This window comes from Archocentrus centrarchus, chromosome 24 (assembly GCF_007364275.1).
Source record: "Archocentrus centrarchus isolate MPI-CPG fArcCen1 chromosome 24, fArcCen1, whole genome shotgun sequence".
Classification (NCBI taxonomy): Eukaryota; Metazoa; Chordata; class Actinopteri; order Cichliformes; family Cichlidae; genus Archocentrus; species Archocentrus centrarchus.
The window spans coordinates 35169276-35187974 of NC_044369.1; the positions used below are offsets into that span (position 1 = coordinate 35169276).

The 18699-nt window shown below is 46.7% G+C and overlaps 2 protein-coding genes across 2 annotated transcripts in view; both read right to left on the reverse strand.

Moving 5' to 3' along the window:
* The window catches only part of LOC115774033 (NACHT, LRR and PYD domains-containing protein 12-like), a 196026-nt gene that overhangs the window by 111592 nt on the left and 65735 nt on the right, over positions 1 to 18699 (reverse strand). The gene's annotated exons all lie outside the window — the stretch shown is intronic.
* On the reverse strand, positions 2111 to 9174 carry LOC115774200 (creatine kinase B-type-like). The gene is made up of 8 exons (XM_030721356.1): positions 9063 to 9174; positions 7177 to 7390; positions 6107 to 6261; positions 4785 to 4917; positions 3184 to 3355; positions 2855 to 2978; positions 2586 to 2775; positions 2111 to 2506 (listed from the first exon to the last, which is right to left on the reverse strand). Exons 2-8 carry the CDS (start codon positions 7367 to 7369, stop codon positions 2328 to 2330), a joined length of 1146 nt encoding a protein of 381 aa, XP_030577216.1. The 5' UTR covers positions 7370 to 7390; positions 9063 to 9174; the 3' UTR covers positions 2111 to 2327.

The window sequence follows — 18699 nt, forward strand, 5'->3', positions numbered from 1 at the left end:
ATAGGTGTGACTGAGTGCGTGAATGTGAGTGTGAAAGGTTGTCTGTCACTCCGTGTTGGCCCTGCAACAGGCTGGCGACCTGTTCAGGGTGTACCCTGCCTCTTGCCCTATGACAGCTGGGATAGGCTCCAGTTCCCCCGTGACCCTTAACAGGATGTGCGGAAGCGAATGGATGGATGGATGGAGGTTAACAACCTTCTATCTCCATACTGCAATACCAGCCTCTGGACGTTTTTAGAAGGCTAGCTTAAAGCTGTGCTACACACTATTAAACAAACAAATCATATTTTTTATCAACGAGACCCAAGACATGCAACAGGGTCAGTATGTCATCACCGAACAGGTGGTAGGGCCAGGTGTAGGTAGACTCTCTGAGTTACTAAACAGCTTTTTTGCTGCTTGTCCCCTCAGATACACTTCAAAGAACAGGTGATCTGTCGAGGCTGCAGAGCCTCCCACCAGACAAGCGTCTGCTCTCAGTTCGGAAACAGTTTGTGGAAAAAGTGTCGGGTTCAACTCTAAACCAGCTGCTGGACAGTCTGCTCCAACGAGGAATCATAAATGAGGAAGAAATGGATTCAGCCAGAATCAAACCCAAGGCTGACCGAGCTCGAGACGTGATCGATGTGGTTCGAAACAAAGGAGCAGAAGCCAGCTCATCCTTGATTGATGACCTCCAAGACTTGGATCCACACCTGTCTGAAACCCTCCACCTGAAACTGTGAGGTATCAGTTGCATCAGTTTCTTCAACTCTGCAAGTAAACTAAAAAGTAGTCCACCTCGAGTCAAACAGCTGATGACCATTTGAGATGACTTTTGTAAAGTTTTTGAGTCCTTTTTTTAATTTAATTGTATAAAACTGACTGACAAGCAGTTTGGTGACCAGGTGAGATGTTTTCCTTCATTGTTCCACCACAAATTACGCAAAAGAAAAGATCTGGAGCTGAATTGAAGTATTGAACTTGTATATGAAATACAAAGAGAAGTTAGTGCAAGTGAGGCAGGCCGTCATCAAACTGAAATACCATATACAGCAATCAGAGAGCAGAAACTTCAGGAGTGACCACATCAACAGTCTGGTTCACTGTTAAAAAGAAGGACTGCACTGAAGGCCTGAAAGTCCACAGAAGACAACTAAAGTGCACAATTATTTCTACAATTATTTCCATGGTGAAGAAAAGCAACTTCACAACATCTAATCAAGTCAGGAAAACTCTGGTGTAGGCAGGAGGAGCACTGTGAAGGTCTGCAATCAAGAGACGCCTTCATGGATGGAAATGCAGAGTTTACAACAAGGTGCAAACCACTGGTTACGCTCAGGAACAGGAAGGACAGATTAGATCAGGAAACATCTAAAGAGCCTGCACAGGTCTGAGGAAACGTCTTTGGGCCAATGAAACCAAGATGAAGCTGAAAGATGAAGAGTTTGGAGGAGAGAAACAGCTGATGATCTGAAGCATACCACGTCATCAGTCTAACATGGAGGAGGCAGCATGACAGCTGCAGTGAAGCCGGCTCACTGCTGCTCATTGATGCTGTGACTGCTGATAGGAGCAGCAGGATGAACTGTGAGTGTTCGGGGCTGAACCCTCCGCTCAGCTTCAGGCAGAGCTTCACAGAGCCGACGATAATGAGCCAAAGCAGCCCAAGAGTTTGTCAAGGCACAGAAACGGGATGTTCTTACAGTCGGTCGCCTGGTCTCAGCCCAGCAGCAGCTTTACAGTTATGAAATACCAAACTGAAGACCCACAAACACACAGCAGCTGAAGGTGCCGCAGTAAAGACCTGCAGAGCATCTCCAGGATGATTTTCATCGTTTATGTATTTTTTTGATTTTGCTGATGTTTTCATTCTGAGCATGCTCAAAAAAAAAAGATAATTCAGTTTTTCTGTCATTGATTTATTTTCATGGAGTTTTTGGTTATTGTCATTTTCTGAATTAAACTAAAATAAAAACCACTGTTGTCATCAGTGAGTGACATGAAACCATCAGGAGCCTCAGTATGAGACACCATTGAGGCGGCCAGCTATGATTGGTCCATGACCGCCACATAGATGTGGAACCTGAGCAGGTGTATGTGAGAATGAACACAGGTGAGCAGCAGCCGGGAGAGTTTGGGCCACAGAGACTTTATTAGAGATTTCAGGTGTTAGGTGAGTCCAACACGTGAGACAGGAAGTAGAAAATCCTTCACATGTTGGAAGACTGAGGTCTAACTGAGCGGCTCTAAACGTCCCGCAGCATCAGGACGGTTTCTGAGTGGTTACAGTGAGGAGAGGGGGTGACAGGTGAGGAGGACGGGGCCAGAAGTTACAGTGAAGCAGGTCACTTCTGTTCAGGCATCATGTCGTCGATGCTCTCTCCAGCCTCCAGGTGCTTCTCCATGTCCACCAGCAGGTTCACGCCATCCACCACCATCTGCACCAACTCCACCTCCGAGAAGCCCAGGCGGTCCGCGTTGGAGATGTCAAAGACGCCGCCCACTGCCGCAGTGTCCACGCCACCTGAGACACACAGAGAGAAAGTGATGAATGAGGAAGTGAGGGACAGGTGTTCCGTCCTGTTTGCTGTGCGTGCACCTACCTGTTCCTCTCTTCTGCAGCCGCAGCCTTTTCAGGATCTCGCCGAACTTCTCATGCTTGCTCAGGTTTGGCAGCTTGACGTGGACGCCAGCTCGCAAGCCGGTGCCCAGGTTGGACGGGCAGGTGAGGATGTAGCCCAAGTGCTCATTCCACATGAACTCATGACCTCGCTCTTTAAACAAATCCTCAATCTGCAGTAGAGACACACAGGTGAGATGCTTCAGGTGTGACACAGCTGGCTGAAATAAACAGAAAAAGTGAAATGCTAACCTTGGTGAGTCCAGTGCAGAAGCGATTGAACACCTCCCTCATGTTTCCTCCTTTCTGCATACTGATGACACGCAGGTGATCCTCCTCATTCACCCAAACCAGGAACGTCTTGTTGTCATTGTGCCTGCAGGTGAGTAAAGGGTTAATGCACAATACCACAGGGATGGAAGTTTCTTGCAGGTGACCCTGAAGGCAGCATCATCCAGCATCAACTCCTCATTTATGCCAGCTTTTCTAACTTGGGAATCACATTCTTCCAAACCAACACTTCATTATTCCCACCTGGCATCTCTGCATGTGAGCAGGTCAAAGGTTACCATCATACTGACCAGATGCCACGGCCATCAGGCCAGTCACGACCCATGCCAGATGCCAGCAGCAGCGGAGACACGGGCTTATCAAACAGGAAGTGGTCATCGATGAGCTGCTGCTGCTCCTCCTCCGTCATGTTCTTCAAAGCATAGTACTTCCCCTTCAGGTCTCCTTCCAGGGAGGCCAGAGCTGCAGCCACCACACAGGAGGTCAAAGGTCAGAGGTACACAGAAACACTACTTCACGACTGACAGATGCGCACACAGGAAGTGCTGCCTGAGAGGCTGAACAGCTATCAACTGAGCTACAGGAAGCTGATTTACAGAATCATCTCTAACAGGACGGTTCGATATTCAGCCCTCCTGGGGGAAAAAAAAGGAAAGCTTTCAAACTAAGAGTAGATTAAAGGTTTGTTTCAGTAAACCTGTAACCTAACAGTTTTTTAAATATCAAATCATGTGAAGCTTCCTGTCAGCACCTGTCATTATGCCTTATTTTTACTCTCCTTACCTGAATGTCACCTTTACTCTGATCAGTGTCTTGACTTTTTACAGGAAAACCACTGTACACCACTGTGTACAATTAACCTTCACATTAAAGTTCCACACGTTACTTCCTGAATCTCTGACATTAATGCAGAGGTACCTGAGCAGCCTGAACTGCTCAGTGCTGGTTGAAGCTGCTGCTGAATTCTAACTTTGGAGGCTTTCTGGGTGATTCAGGAGGACAGGACTGAGTCTGAAAGCTGTGAGGAGATCATACAGAGGTCACATGGTCATGGGGCGGTGGTCATGAGCAGCACAGTCAGATTTCTGCTCGCCCTGTATGGCGAATTCACCCATCCCAGTTCCTGATGTCTTTAAAAGCCGGTCTGTTTTTGCCTCAGTGACATAGTTCCAGACAGCAGGGGGCAGCAGATCCTCAGGTCTGCCAGCTTCAACCGGTCCAGTCTGGCTTAGTCTCATTTGAATATGAAAGATGTCTTTAAATGGCGAGCGGTCTGCCTCATTAGGAGTCTCAGCAGGACGACTCTCAGTGTTACGTAAGAGTTTGATCTGCCGCCGCATTCACTGACATGCTCACTGAGGCATCATGGGAAGTATCTAAATAAAGATGTGCCCTCTTCAGTTGCAGACTCGGCTAAATTAAACCTGACTGTTTTCTTTGTCTGCCTCAGCAGGACCACAAGAAGCTGCTGCATCACAAGGTCCCTGAACACACCACCACGGTTTAAATCCTAAGTGAACTTAAACAATAAAAACCTGATTTAATGTCACGTTCTCCTCATTTCACTCTGAAATTGAGTCTCGAGTCACTTACATAACAGTGCTGAACTCTGATCACAAAAATATATATATGTATATATGATTGGGGTTCATCTGGTTACTCTGCTGATTAAGACGAAGCAGTTTAATGTAGAAGAATAATTGTTATGAGGTAAAACCTGAGGTCAGGTTCTGCTTTGAACAGAACTTTGGAGGAAGGAGTTTAGCGTCAAAGAGTGAGGAAGTGAAAGGGGGCTGCAGCAGAAGTACTGACAGTGAGGGGTAATGCAGCAGTCTGCAGGCAGGGGGCATAGTGAAGCTGCTGCGTGGGGAGAATACAGGAAGTGACATACTTTCAATGGAGAGGTTCTCGATAGTGCGCCGCTCTCCACGGCTGCAGTGTGGCGGCAGACAAAAGCCACGGATGCTCCGTCCTGTCCGAACCCGAGAGCTCAGTACGTAGTTTGGATCCAGATCATCTCCACCCTGAAACACAGCAGATACAGGAACAGGTGTGTCAACAGTCAGCCGCCGTCCCGTCCCCCCATCATCCAGAGTCAGCTGCCGTCCCGTCCCCCCACCATTCAGAGTCAGCCGCTGTCCTGCTCCATTATTCAAGTTAACATCTTGTAATAGTTAAAAATGTGCCTATTTAGCATGTGGAATTACAAAAAAAAAGACCCTAACTCTTCTCAAGTAGCTGGTGGATGTAATTTTGAGTTTTGCAGGTTACAAAGCTAATTCACTCTGGAATATGACACTATGATCAACACCTCTAAAAGCCACTACTGACAAATCAATTCTCAAATCCTGTCACCATTCCTGGAAGATCTCAGACTGTGCTGATGTAATGCTCTGTATTTTTTCTTTGTTTTTCCCTGATGAGCATTGGTAAGTGACTCTGCCACCTCTTTGTGCTGAAACAGGCTCTGAGGAGCTGTGTTAAAGCTGTCAGCCAGCCTACTGGTTTGGGTTAGAACAGGTTTGAATTCTGATTTATTACTCTCAGCTTAATAAGTGTAAATGTGCACTGGTTCTCAAACATTTTACCTGGTAAAATAAAGGTTTAAAACAAACAAAAATACCAGCAAATCTGCAGCTGAAAAAATAACACTGTCTTACACTCCATCACAACAATTAGAGACCTGCCTGTGTCCCACTGACGGGCAGTGATGTTGAGATGAGTTATATTTTAAAATCCTCAGATTTATTCAGGATTATAATTTATTCTTCCTGGGAGAGATATGCATCTCTATACTGTCCATGTTTGCAATTGTAACCTGGTGCCAACTCCACCCCATTTATATGAACACTGATACAGAAAACCTTAGATAAACTCGAGATGAGACAGTGGATTTTTGAAGTGAATCGTTGTATTTGGTGTCATTTCACTGAAAACCTGGAACTTCTTGGAGCTTAGTTCCTTTTTTGTTTGGTTTGTTCCTTCGAAAGGCCTCGAGAACAGCAGATCTTTTGCAGAGAGAAGTTCTGTGAGGTTAGAGTAACCACATCTTCTGTAACAGTTGTGTTCACCTGTCCTTGACAGGTATGTTCTGTAATGATTGCATTTACATCTGTTTGTCCTGAACATTTTTTCTGCCCGAGACGCTCATCGTTAATTCCATAATAATGAGATGTCCTTGGTGAGTTGGACTCAGGTGAGTTTGACATTTACCTGCAGGTTGTCGGGGTTCAGGTCCGTCTTGTGTTTGTCTGTTGGTTTATATCCTCCGTGGCGGTCTTCGATCACTGGGTCCATCAGGTCTTTGAACACGTCATATGTCTCCTCGTCTCCGGCCACGCAGCCCACGGTCATGATGAAAGGGTGACCTGTAGGAGGAAAGGATGGACAGTCACTTCCTGCCCAGCACAGATTGGCTGAGGATGCTTTGGGTTAATGATCTTTAGAATGACAGCAAGACTTCAGAGAGAAACTAAATATAACTCAATGTGTGCTCATCTGTTTGCTTTGTCTGTTTTGTGATTTCTTCATAGGATTGTGTATTACGGTGTTTAACACACTAAAAGCTGCTAAATTAATTAAGGAGGATTAAAGGAGGAGGATCAGCTGCTGGACTGAAGGTCAACACTACGTCCTGCCTCTGGGTGGGATTTAAAGAGCAGAAATTACCCTGACCTAATGAGTCAATCCAATAAAGAGTTTATTATTGACAGAACGTCTGAATGTGAAGGTGATGAACACAGGAAGTTACAGTGTGGTGAAGGCTAAACTGGCTTATGTAAGAGCTGGAGGGAAGCTTCATCTCTGGTCTGAAGGTTATCAGTCTGGGAGACGTCTTACTTTAGGGAAGCTTTACCTGGAATAGGCAGGTGGATCCAGGGTCTGAAGGATGCTTTGGGGGTAAGGGAACTGGTCTGTGTGTCTGAAGGTGGAGTTATTTGATTGGCTAATGGATCGGTTTTTAGGGAACAGTCACCTCTGGAGTTACCTGCTCTGGAGGAGAGCTGGGAAGGATTACCTGCAACTGGGAAGGAGATCTGTCATAAGGAAGATGGGCTCAGCTGGTTTGGGACTATGGTACCTGGTCCTTCTGAAGGCGGAGTTGCTTGGTTTAGGGAGGAGCCTGTTTTGTTGAGAACCATTTATGTGAAAGGGGTCACTTGGTGAAGGAGGGTTTACCTGACCTTGGTGATAGAGCCACCTGGACTTGTTACCTTTGTTTGAGGTCTAGAACAGGGTCTGGGGTCTTAATGCTGGTGGGGGGTGGGGTCGGGGTGGGTTACCTGGGTTGTCAACGCCGGTCTGGATGACATCATCCAGGGTGAAACCGCTGGGCGTCTCCTTGTCCCTCAGGTTGGCGTACATTTCAGGTGTGAGCACCTTGGCCATGTGGTTGTTGTGCTGGCTGAGGTCAGGGTACTCCTGCTCCGCCGTGTACTTCAGCTTCATCTTGTTGTGGGTGTTTCCGAAAGGCATGATGACGTCCGGGCTGCTCGCCTGCCACACAGTTGCTGATTACACTCAAGATGTTTGATAACCAATCACAGCATCAATCTCAGACTCCAACCTGAACTCTGACCAATAGTTTATGCAGTTTAACGTAGCTCAGATACAGGGTTAGGGATACTGCTGGTTGTTTCCTGCACTTGCTCCACATCTGGGTTTTCTTATTATTACTGATTAACAGTAAAGCTCAGTCGGTAAACTGGAAGGAAGCTGCTCATGAAGATGACCAACATTTGATAAGTTAAATAAAATAGTTTTAAGACTTGATTTTAAGTGTTAAAAGCACATATCTGAATATTATTTAAAAACAAGTCCAATAAACTGCACCACTTTAAAAATAAAACGGCCCATAAGCATTCATAAATATGAGTTTGTTGCTGTTTATGATGAAGTTTTTATTCCTGAGCAAACATAAATCGTCATCAATTAAAGTGATTAATAAAAACTGCCCAGCTCTGATTGGCCCCTTAGTGGAAAGCTAAAAACTCAGATGCTGAGTCAGCATCCAATCACTTGGATTCCTTCAGGTGTCAGAGCTGCAGAGCTGAAGCGCCTCAAACAGACCCGACGGGGACCGCTCCCGCGCGCATTTCCGGTACAGTTCATAAACGTATCAGTGAAAGAATAACAATCATCTCAGCGTGAGGAATAATGGTCATAGCATCGAGAGAAGGACTCACATGCCAGTAAACTATCGGTGAGGGAGGAAGAATAAAGAGCGTTATTGATTATTAATGACCTGATTAGATTGATTAGCCGCTGCTCTTTACTGTAACCCTCACATAGGTACTGCATTAAAAGTTCTCAGTTACTTTTCATCAGCAGTATTGGAGCATAGTGCAGACAGGATCCAGGTCCCGGCCTGGCTCGGTCCGGCTCGGTTCATTAGAGGGGATCAGTGTGGCTGTAAACCGGTGCTCGGAGGAGGATTAAGGCGCGCGGCAGGCCGCCGAGTGATGCCGCAGCGGGCCGGGTTAACCCTTCACAGCTCGGCTGCGGCAGCGCGGCGCCCCGGGCACCTTCAGCGCCTCGCTCTGCACCCAAAACCGACCGAACCGGACCGGTTCTGACTGGTTAGAAATCTGCAGGGCATCATGACGTCATTAGCTCCGAAAAGCCGTCAAAATGAGGCGGCGCATGCGCGCTTTGTTTTCTGTACGGTGATGAAGGTTAGATTGTTTAATGTGCACAAAGTGACGCAGAGCCGCATCCTGCGGCGCGGATTAACGAGCCTGTTTGCACCCGGCCGGCTTTCAGGCGGATTTACTGATTATTTGGGGCCTTTTGTTGCAATCTGCGCGCTCACAGCTGCAGCCCGGGGCTGCAGATGAATCAGCTGACTGTAAATAACAGAGCATCACGTTAAAGAAGCTTTGTGCGCGCGCGCGCTGCTGACTGCGCAACACCTGGCAGGACGGAGCGCAAGGTCGTTTGGCTGCAGAGGCACAGACAGACGGACGGACGGGGTCCCCGCTGCTCTGCAGCCTGTAAACGGACAGAAAGCAGCCCCACAGTCCGTCTGTCCGTCCGTGCGCTCCTTTGTTCTTTATCCCACCGTCTCCCTCTGATTTGTCTGACCCCCACAGCGAGCGCCCCTTCCTGCTCATGCACTGCTGTATTGATGAGACTGTGCTGTGATTGGTGGGCTCAGAGGTGGTCCTACCTGTGGTTCAGTGTGCGGGATGCGGGTCTGGAGCGGATCCGGTTCTGCTGCTGCTGCTGCTGCGGATTAAAGCGGCTCTCAGTCTTTTATATCCGCCCCCCGCTCCTCATTGGCTCCTATTTACAGTCCATTCATTCCATTGGATGCAGAGCCGCAGAGGGCCACGTGACTGTCTCTCATCCTCTCTCTCTCTCTCTCTCTTTGTCCTGATCCTGCCTCAGTGCCCCTGAGCCAGGCCTGTCAGAAATAAGGAGGAGGAAGATTCAGACTCTCGGCAGGTGTGAGGAGTAAAAAGTGAGGCATCCTCTGATTTGTGCCCATCACAAAGAATATTTCCACTGTTTGTCTCTGTTATTCTCTGCTTTTGATGCTCCAGACTTTTTGTTGTGTCACTGTGCTGCACACACGATGGTCCTCTGACAGACAGAAACTGCACACACAGATGATCTGCCTTACACTCTGTCTCAGTCCCACATGAGGAACGCTCTGTATGATCCACACTCTGATGTTCTCATGTCCTCTGAAGAACTGATGCAGGAACTGAACCTGAACAGAAAGCATGTGACGTCCTGTCTGTCAGAGGTCTCAGTAGAAGCTGAATGATGGAGGAAAGTGTGAGCAGAGGAGTGGAGATCAGCTCGTGCTGTGGCTGAACGCACGCCTCAGACTGACTCACTGTAACTGGTTCATGAGAACATGTGGACCTCCTGCAGGTTCAGTGTTAGCACGAACCTCCAGCAGACACAGGGAGGAGACGGTCACAGGCTGATGGAGCTGCTTCACTGAGTGTGGCACAAAGATTCAAACATGCTGGGAAGAGCTCAGAGAGACAGGAAGTGATTTCACTGAACCCAAAGCTGCTTCTGCCAGTTTGGATCCAAGACGACACCATCAGCTTTAAATGAGAAAAGGATAATAGCAAACTCATGGGCCAGATGTTTCACACTGGATGAGACGAATGATTCAAGCCTTCAGCTGGAAGCAGGACGTGAAACCTGAAGGTGAAACGAACATCGGAAAAAGTCTGAGTGTTTTTTTAACCTTGTAAATGATTTGGGTTCAAGAGAAAGTCCATGAGAGCAGCGGGATGAGCTGCCTGTTCAGGTCCAGCTTCTGGATGTTCGGTTGGTGCTGCTGGTCTCTGAACTCACGTCACAGAGTTCAGGTTACCTGCAGAGGATGAACTGTGGTAAACTGTCCACCTTTAACCCTGTGCAGGTGTACCAAGGAAAAGTGGGGCGCTCACGTTAAGTATTGATCTCATTTAGGACTGATCTCTTTAATGCACTTTGTGTGACAAACACTGATCAGTAAATGTGTTCACATTTTAACGTTGGAGCCTAAAGCATGACTGCAGATATTCACAGCAGCAGGATGGACAGTCACTGTTTCAAACAGATCTGTGAAATAATCAGCTGATTGACTGAAGGCTGCAGCAGGATGACGACAAACCGTCCTCAGAGGCTGGAGAGGGTTTCAGAGGTGACCGAGCACTTTCTCCTGCAGCCTTAAATTATTCATCACATGCAGGAGGCTGTGTGTGTGTGTGTGTGTGTGTGTGTGTGTGTGTGTGTGTGTGTGTGTGTGTGTGTGTGTGTGTGTGTGTGTGTGTGTGTGTGTGTGTGAACACGTTTGTGGTGAAAGGAAAATTTGTCCCACCATCATTTTAACCTCCTGAGACCTGAGCTAATTTCTCCTGGATATTTGTGATTGGACAGACCTGATATGTATATAAACTAAACTTCCTCTTTGAACAGGAAGTTGGCTTTTGTTACATGGTTGTTACTTTTGTAAAAAAAAAAAAAAAAGATGTCCTCAGATGGGTACAGTGGGTTTATTTTACAAGGTGAAGGTACTGCAGACTTCACAGCATCAGCTGGATGCTAATAAAATCTCACAGAAGAACATTAATCATATTCAAGAGACCGTTCTGCTAATGAAGCCAACACCTGCAGTTCCTCTGGTGTCCAGCAGAGGCGCCACAGTGAGTCAGTCCCCATAGACTCCCATGTTAAACCTTCCAGCAGAAATAAACATGTTTACAGCTGATACAGAAACTGCTTTGGTCTCTGTGGATAATTTCCACCTTCGTAGCAGCTGTACGGGGGAGGATGTTTCTGTAACTCACCTGTTTGTATTATTAGGGGCGTGGCCTCTCTGACTGACAGGTGGATGGTGACACAGGCAGCTGTAGCTGCTAGCTGTCTGCTAGACTTCTCCTCAGCTAACCTGAGTCTCTGAACTGGACCTCTGGACTGTGTTTGTGCTGTTGGAGCCTTTTGGAGCCTTTTTAATGGAGTTATCTGACCAATAATACGGCTGCTGTGGCTTCGTTGTACTAACAGACCGTCCAAGAAGGCCGAGCTCTGGTTTGCTGAGTGAGACTCTGGGATTTTGATGAGCAGGTATCTGTGTGTGTGACTGATAACCAAGCTGATAACTCAGCACTCCACCATTTCATCCAAATATGGAAACAGAAAGCTAACACCTAGGCAGCCAAAACACTAACACTGGCACCTGAAACTGGGTCACTGTGGTTGCTTCCATTTTTTCCATACAGTCTCTGGTTCCTGTGAACAGCCAAAGGAAAGTTTGCAGATCTGCTGGACTGTGCCCACATCCACAGCTGGAGCCACAGCTGGATCCTTAACAGACCAACTACAGGAAACCCTGCACATCTGTAACAGTCAGATTTCTCTAGAGGAAATAGTTTGGTCCTCTTCACTGCAATTATATTTTTATAATGTTAAATAACGCCCAGTGAGAGCTATTTGTGTTTGATGCTGTTTTACAGCTTTAACCAATCCTGAACCACCAATAATCCTGCAGGACTCACTTTAAGCTCATATGAACCTGGGACACGTCGGGATCATTTCAGTGATTTTTAAATGGAGTGGCACCGCGGAGACAAGAACCAATCAAAGTGGTTTCAAATTCAGCGTGTTCGCAACCACCATGGCTGACAGGCTGAATTTTCAACAGCAAAGTAACTAAATCCAGTTTGGAGGTGGAGAACAGAATTTCCTTGTTGCAGCTGATGCATGTGCTGATGTGAGGAGGCTCATTTGTACTCAGTGACCTTAGTGTGTGCTGCGCCTCCTCAGCTCCTCTCCACGCTGCAGGGATTCCTCCTCAAAGCTGCAGATTACATAATCGCCTCCTGAATTAAAGCCATGAAATCACGCAGAGGAAGGATTTCTTCACAGTGAGGGCTGCCCGCAGGCCCCGCCCAATCCTGCAGTGACATCACTTACTGGTTAAAAAGAGATGCAAGATGCTGTAGTGATTTAACAGGTTCACACTGCAGCTGAGCTGCTGCTCAGCATCATCATCATCATCATCATCATCATCATCATCATCATCATCATCATCTTCAGGACAAACACTGAAACAGAGCTGCAGCAGGAATCTACTGAGATCTACTCAGGGATCCATTCAGGCTCTTCCAGACTTTGCTTGATATACAGTGGATTCGGGGGAACTCCAGAGGCGTCTAGTGTCTCTACTGAGTGCTAAAGAGGTCCATTCTTGGACTGCATGGAGAGTTACTGGTTAGATGTTGTGGAGTTGCTTTTCTTCACCATGGAAACAATTCTCCATCATGCACTTCTGTGGACTTTGGGGCCTCTCCTAAAGGTTCTGCTCTCTGATTGGTTTATTTGGGTTTTTAGTGTAACCATGGCCTCCCTCACTTACAGTAACTGATCGCTGGGCCTCATATTTAAGGTTGCAGTGAAAAGTTACCAAAAACAAATTCATAACCTTGAATCAACTTCACATATTATATCATGGCATGGAATAATGAGGGACTGGCCTCACCTGGCCATGAAGCTGTTTGTGAGTTATTAGTTTGAACCTTTTGGGACTCTCTGGAGCTTGAAAAAGGCGACTGGACTTCTTTTTGGTTCTTGAAGACGTTTCACCTCTCATCCGAAAGGCTTCTTCAGTTCTCAACCAAATGGTGGAGAGACCCAGGTATTTAAACCCCTGTGGGCGTAGTCCCCTGGAGGTGGTTATGACCCTCTATTGATCATGTGCGTGAACACATGTGCCCAGGTGTGAAGGGGGCGTGGGTCATATTTAATCAGTGGTTTCAGTTGAAACCAATTTAGGACTCCGCTCCATTGTTTCCTGTGGCCTATTGAGGTCACTGGAACAAAGGTGTGAATGGGGGTTTTCAAGCTCCAGAGACTACTATGACCTGGATGACTGAGAATCTACACAGACATACAACCTTTTGGGACTGTTTATAAAATGTGTGTAATTCCTGAACTTTATGTAAACCCTGAATTAAAGCTGAAAGTCTGAATTGATTGATGTAAGATCCCCTGTGGTGGTGCACACACACAAAATAAAATGTGTCTTTGTGCAAACAATTGTGGCCCTTTATGGAGATGAGATGAAGCCTAAATAAGAACCTGTACAGATGTGTAATAAAGCCTTCTTTGAAGGCCTGATGTAGATCAGCAACAACCTTCTAACAGCAGGCTGTGAAACGCTCACAGAATCTGTTGATTTGTGTCCACAAACTGAGGTTATTCCTCATTTGACAGGCTGGAGGGGTTCTCACAGAGAACCACTCAGTTCTTCTGTTCCTCTGAAGTTAGATCATCATTCACTGTTTGGTTAGGCTTAGGTCTCAGGAACATACGAGTTCACATCACGATCAGCTTCAGTGGTAAGGATGATGTCACTGTGCGATGAAGTTAACCTGCACGCTGAGGTCCTGCATCACAACATCGCACAACTTCTTCTTTGTTCCTCTGACATTTGGGAGCTTTTCCTCACAAACATCTGACAGATTTGAACATGTTCTTTAAACACTGTTCCCCAGTTAGTGGGTCTTTCAGTGCAGTCTGGAGGCAGAGTCAGGGTTCTTGGTGTTGGCCTGTATAAATAATGACTTGAACTCACTGCAGGGGGAGGGGCCAGTGCACATCATGTCGCCCATCTCCATGGTAACAGGTAGGGGTGATGAGGTTCACACTGGCTGGCAAACGCTGTGGGGGTGCTGAGGTCTGAGATTGAGGAACAAGGTCGTATAATCTCACATAGATTAACAGGAAGTGGGCGGCAGGGCGGGGCTTAACCTTCATCAGAACCAGGCCCAGAATCCCAAACCACAAACCTCCAGAACTACAACAGTGGTCTGTAGTGTGTGTGTGTGTGTGTGTGTGCGCATGTGTGTGTGTGTGTGTGTGTGTGTGTGTGTGTGTGTGTGTGCGCGTGTGTGTGTGTGTGTGCGTGTGTGTGCGTGCCTGTGTGTGTTTGTGTGCGTGTGTGTGTGTGTGCGTGTGTGTGTGTGTGTGTGTGCGTGTGTGTGCGTGTGTGTGCGTGTGTGTGTGTGTGTGCGTGTGTGCGTGTGTGTGTGTGTGTGTGTGTGTGCGTGCCTGCGTGTGTTTGTGTGCGTGCCTGCGTGTGTTTGTGTGCGTGTGTGTGTGTGTGTGTGTGTGTGTGTGCGTGTGTGTGTTTGTGTGCGTGTGTGTGCGTGTGTGTGTGTGTGTGCGTGTGTGTGTGTGTCGACAGCATCAGCAGGATGAGAATCAGGTGCTGAGAGCTGAATACAAACCAGATCCCCATCCCTCCCCCACCCTCCATCAGCATGTTGAGACGCTGCAGTCCTCCCCTCACCACACACACACACACACACACACACACACACACACACACACACACACACACACACACACACACGTCATTTATTCATGACCAAACACAAAGACGATAAGGGCGAGGGGAGAAGGAAGAGGAGGAGGTGTGTGTGGGTGTGGGTGTGTTAAGTCTCTCCTTTGTGCTCAGTAAACCTTGTATCTGCTTCTCCTCCCCGTCTCTGTGGTTCTCCCTGCTGTCGCTTTTTGCTTCGCCATCACTGGCTCGGAGGAAAACCTGGCATCTCCACACTTACGGGGTCATCAGCTGACAGCAGCCTCAATGCGAGTTCACCCTACTCCTCCCTCCAGCCAATCACAGGCCTCCTCAGCTTCCAGAGAATGGGCTGTAGAACATGGCCGACTGATGTAAGGTGGCGAGCTTTAAAGGGCCGGTCGCCGCGGCAGATGAACTATCAGCCTGATCAATAACACAGCGATTGATCAATAACACACAAACAGCAGGCCATCCTGCAAGAAAGAAAACAAATTTGGTCCTCGCTCCTTCTTTTGGTGGTGATGACATCAGTACCTCCATCAAGCCAGTGCACGGTGTGCGAGTCATGGAGCTGCATGTTAAATAAAGTTTTGTGTTTGAACAAAAGGCTGCTGGCAGCTTTAGACAGCAGCAGTCTGCAGCGTTCACGGTCTCATCGTTCATCTGATTGACAGCTCTATCGGGACTGCTACCCAGCAACCGCCAGCCCACTGCCATGACTGCTTTATTCAGGAGAGCGAGGAAAGGAAGGAAGATGAGAAGAAAAGGAAGGAAAGAAGTGCAGAAAGGAAGAAAGGAAAAAAGTTGTTGGTGAAAATCTGAGGCCAACAAATTTCCTGTCATTAAACCAAAAACAGAAAAATATGTGGAAACATTAAAAGCAATCACTGTTCAAAATAAACGCTCAGTTCATCCTGAAACAAGTTGCTTTAACTCCACCCATTTTAAGACAGCTCTCTTCTGACTGAACAATATCTGGAAGCCTACAGAGGGGCAGCACTCAGTGATTCTGAGCTCCCAGAACTGTGTGATTAAAGTTTTTTTGGTGCCGCAGTGGTGTTGAAGCATCACTGAATTTCGTTATTATAGTTAACCAAAATGAACGAAATAATGAAAAGTTTAAAAAAGTTTAAAAAACTAACTAAGGCTAACTAAATCATAGATAAAATGACCTTCCTTTTCTTGTTTGTCATTTTATTTAAAAGCCTTGTGGATTGATCATTTTTCCGCTCTCTGAGTTTAAGCTGGGAGCGCAGTCGGGCAGCTGCGCACGTGCGTGTGCACGAGAAAGCAGCAGAGTCGCGCTGAACCGACATAACCTGACGTTCACCTCTGGAGAAATGAGACTACTTGTCGGGTCCACACAGCTGCAATGCTGTGATTAACCTGTTCCGTCCTTGTGTTTCCGGCTGCATTATCAGTCAGAGAATAACAATCAGGAATAATGATCAAAGCATCAATATAAGGACTCACAAATGTCAGCAAATTCCTGGAGGGAGACTGCTGGAACTATTGGGATGGACATGAGGGAATGAAGAAAGTCAAAAAACAGGGACAAATATGTTTGCAGCCAAAAAACTGAGCACAAAGAGCGAGGACCAGAAAAGAAGTCCCAGCTGGCACCGCATATAAAACACCAGCACACAATCACAAGGTAATTAACACACAATCCAGCTACACAAGCATAAATGCAGAAATGAGGTCGAACAGTTATCGAGCATCTAACCAAGCTAGCTCCAAAACAGAAGCAGATTCAGGAGGTGAGAACATCAGGATGCAGCTGGATTTGACCTTTGACTCCTTCAAAGAGTTTGTTTTTGTCCAACACCACATGTAAGTGTTATTAATCTGCTGCACTGATGCTGAAGTTTATTGTAGAATTTATTGAGTTTGGAGTTCATGTTTTTCTTTGTTTCTCCCTGTTGATGTTCATGTGTGTCCTTAATATTTCACACATTTAGCATGTAGTGCTGCTGTCTGTGAACAGTTGGATGTTGAATATATTTCTATAAACGGTATCTTTTGTTGAGTCTTTATTACACAATAGTCACTCTTGTACCTTGAATCTTGCACCTGACAAAGTATGAAAAACTAAAACTAATACTGAAACTAACTAAACTAAACTAAAACTAAGCAATAAACCTAAAATAAAAACTAATAAAATTAATGAAACCACTCTGAAAACTGATTAAAACCAATTGAATTAGAGAAAAAAGTAAAAACTAACTAAAACTAAACGATAATGTAAAATCCAAAACTATTATAACCCTGGCTCTGAAGTAACCAATGTCCAACTCCACCTAAAACTCAAAGCCAAACCCCACCCCTACCACCTCTGCAGTTCCTCTGCAGTCCAGCAGAGGGCCACAGTGAGTCAGTCCCCATAGACTTCCATGTTAAAACTTTCCATTGGAAATAAACATGTTCACAGCTCATACAGAACCTGCTTTGGTCTCTGTGGATAATTTCCCCCTTCATAACAGCTGTACGGGGAAGGATGTTTCTATAACTCACCTGTTTAAAGTTTCCATTATTAGGGGCGTGGCCTCTCTGACTGACAGGTGGATGGTGACACAGAAGACTGTAGCTGCTAGTTGTCTGCTAGGCCTCACCTCAGCTAACTGGAGTCCCTGAACTGGACCTCTGGAGCATTTTTAATGGAATTATCTGACCAATAATATGGCTGCTGTGAGCTTTTTCGGACTAGCAGACCACTCAAGAAGGCAGAGCTCCAGTTTTATGAATTATTTAGAAGTCGCTGAGCACCTATGAGCAGGTATCTGTGTGACCCTTTTTATCATGATGAAAATAAAATGATAACTAAAGAAAAACTACCTAAAAAGATAAAAACAATGATGAAACTTATTGACACTTTTGTCAAGGAATGAAAATGAGACGACATCCAATCAGAACTTGGGCGGCTTCACCCTGTCTCCTGAAACTCATCATCCTGCTTCTTCAGTGCCAGCTCCACTCCTCATCTGCAACCTGCATCGCAGACGTGGAAATGGGGCTCACAGCAATGAAAGGAGCACTGAAACCCAGCACCAGTTTTTTCAACCTCCCCTTTCTGGGAAGAGCTAGACATTCATTATCGGCGCTCCACCCGTCAACCGAAGCCATCTGCCCGACCTGTGTCTGCTTATGCTGGCTCTCCTGGCTGTTATTACTGTGAGTACTCAGCTCTCTTGTTTTGGCGCTCATTCTGTTGAACTCTCCTGATACCTAGCCCTTGTACCCTGTTTAGACCAGGGCTGGCACAGTGGTCTGTATGGTGTCCTGCTCAGCTCCACTCAAGTGTTCACAGTGTCTGGAGCCGAGGGGTCCATTGTCTTCGTAGTATCCTGAGTCTTCCGATCCAGAGTCCAAGGGTCTGACACCACCAGTGTTGAGTTGTCCTGTTGACTGTATGCTAAGGCTCTGGAGAGTCGTCATTGCCGTTGCTGGCATTGCGGCTGGCGTCTTGTTCTGCCTCGTCACTGCTGCTCGGATTGCGGCCACTGGGATCGCAATTGGCCTCTTGTACTGCCTCGTTGCCACTGCTGGAATCACAGCTGGTCCCCTGATCTGCTTCATCTCCTTGATAGACTTCAGCCCTTAGGTCTGGCCCCTTGGCATAGGATGCCCCCCCAAACTGTTTTAGCCTCTGTCCAGCCTTGTTGTCAGCATCCAGCTTTGGACTGTTTTTCTCGGCCTTATGCTGTCATTTTTTTGTTTTTGTCTTGGCTCCCTGTGTTTTTATTTCTGGTTTTGGTCCCTTTCTTTGAGCCCCCTCCACCCACCCGGGTCCAGTTGTACTGTTTTCCCTGGACTATGCTGCTCCTTGTTTTTTTTGTTTTGTTTTGTTTTACCTCTGGACCTCTGTCCTGGCTCCCCTCTGCCCGCCTAGGTTCAGGCTTTGTTTTCTGCTTGAAAAAAAAAAAAAAATGACGTGGGCTTCATAGATAATTGGCAAAGTTTCTGGGGAAAACCTGGTCTTGTTAGGAGAGAC

Coding starts and splice junctions, on each gene's coding strand:
- LOC115774200 (XM_030721356.1), bottom strand. CDS start 7,369: ATGCCTTTCGGAAACACCCACAACAAGATGAAGCTGAAGTACACGGCG. Junction 6,262..7,176: donor GACCGGCGTTGACAACCCAG/GTAACCCACCCC, acceptor TTCCTCCTACAG/GTCACCCTTTCATCATGACC. Junction 2,507..2,585: donor GCTGCAGAAGAGAGGAACAG/GTAGGTGCACGC, acceptor TGTGTGTCTCAG/GTGGCGTGGACACTGCGGCA.